Source organism: Ananas comosus, unplaced genomic scaffold (assembly GCF_001540865.1).
Source record: "Ananas comosus cultivar F153 unplaced genomic scaffold, ASM154086v1, whole genome shotgun sequence".
Lineage (NCBI taxonomy): Eukaryota > Viridiplantae > Streptophyta > Magnoliopsida > Poales > Bromeliaceae > Ananas > Ananas comosus.
In genome coordinates, this window is record NW_017893054.1 from 1 (window position 1) to 1,140 (window position 1,140).

At 52.1% G+C, this 1,140-nt stretch overlaps 1 protein-coding gene across 1 annotated transcript; it reads right to left on the reverse strand.

The window, feature by feature from the left end:
- On the reverse strand, window positions 1-1,112 carry LOC109705497 (zinc finger CCHC domain-containing protein 2-like). Its single transcript, XM_020226229.1, has one exon. It carries the CDS (start codon window positions 904-906, stop codon window positions 370-372), a length of 537 nt encoding a protein of 178 aa, XP_020081818.1. The 5' UTR covers window positions 907-1,112; the 3' UTR covers window positions 1-369.
- Between the last annotated feature and the right edge of the window lie 28 nt (window positions 1,113-1,140).

The following is a 1,140-nucleotide window of genomic DNA, read 5'->3' on the forward strand; positions in this document are numbered from 1 at the left end:
CTTATATTTTCAAATTCGAGTGGATAGAATATAAGTAACAAGCCTTAATTAAAAATCTCTTTAAAGTTAAGAAGCTTTGAAGCTATCACGATGTTGTTTTGGCGACTACCCAACTTTTTATACAGAGAAGCTATTCTGAGAGCTTGGTACTATTCAGAAAATTCATCAGAGAAATTTTTTTAAAGAAAAATCTCCCTATTACGCTAATTATTGTTATTTTTTTATATTTTTTTTTTGCCAATTTTAAATGAGAAAAAACTAATAATTACACGAAAAGTCAGTTAATCATTAAAGAAAATATTTTCAATGAAGCTCCACAACATAGACTCAGCTCTCCTTTTCTTCTTCTTTTTTTTTTTTCTTTTTTTTTTATTCGGGAATGGCGACGAGCATGGGTCGCCAAGCGCGCCGCAGCAGCAACCGCCGCCGCAGCCCCAATCCTAACCCCGATCCGAACCCCCACGCACCGCCGCCGGCGCCGGCGCCGGCGCAGCGTGGTGGCGGTGCATCTCCCACCTCCGCTCTCCTCGCCGCGCTTCCTCGCTCCTCCCCCCCCGACGCCCCACGCGGGGGCGGGGGCGGGGGCGGAGACGCGACGAGGAGATCCCTGAGCTTGTGGCTCAGCAACCCCTCCTCCTCCTCCTCCTCCGGATCCGCCGCCGCCTCCGCTTCGTCGGCCCACCTAGGGCTCGGCGGCGCGCGGCTAAGGAGCCTCCGCAGTGTCCCGCCGCGGCGGCTGCGGCTGCTGCGGCGGCGGCGGCGGCGGAGGCATAGACCGGGGCTTCTCCCCCCAGCGGCGGCGGCGGAGGAGGAGGAGGAAGAAGATAAGGGGCTTCGGGAGGGGCTGCTTCTCGCCAACGCGCACTGGGTGGCGAGAAGCTTAAATCTCTGGAACGACGCCGCCATTTTTATCGCTCCCTCCCTCTCTCTCTCTCTCTCTATCTCTAGGGTTTCTCCTCCTCTTCTTCTTCTTCGTCTTCTTCTTCTTCTTCTTCTTCGGTTTTTTATATACTCCTCTAATTAATTAATTAATTAAAAACATTATAAAACAAACACTCACAGTCGCAGCAGTGCAAGGACCGCTTTGGGGGGAAACGGGGAAACGAGGTATTTACGGGGAAACGAGCCACGTGGGAGGGG

Excerpts from the sequence above, each read along its gene's own strand:
- LOC109705497 (XM_020226229.1), bottom strand. The coding sequence starts at position 906 with ATGGCGGCGTCGTTCCAGAGATTTAAGCTTCTCGCCACCCAGTGCGCG.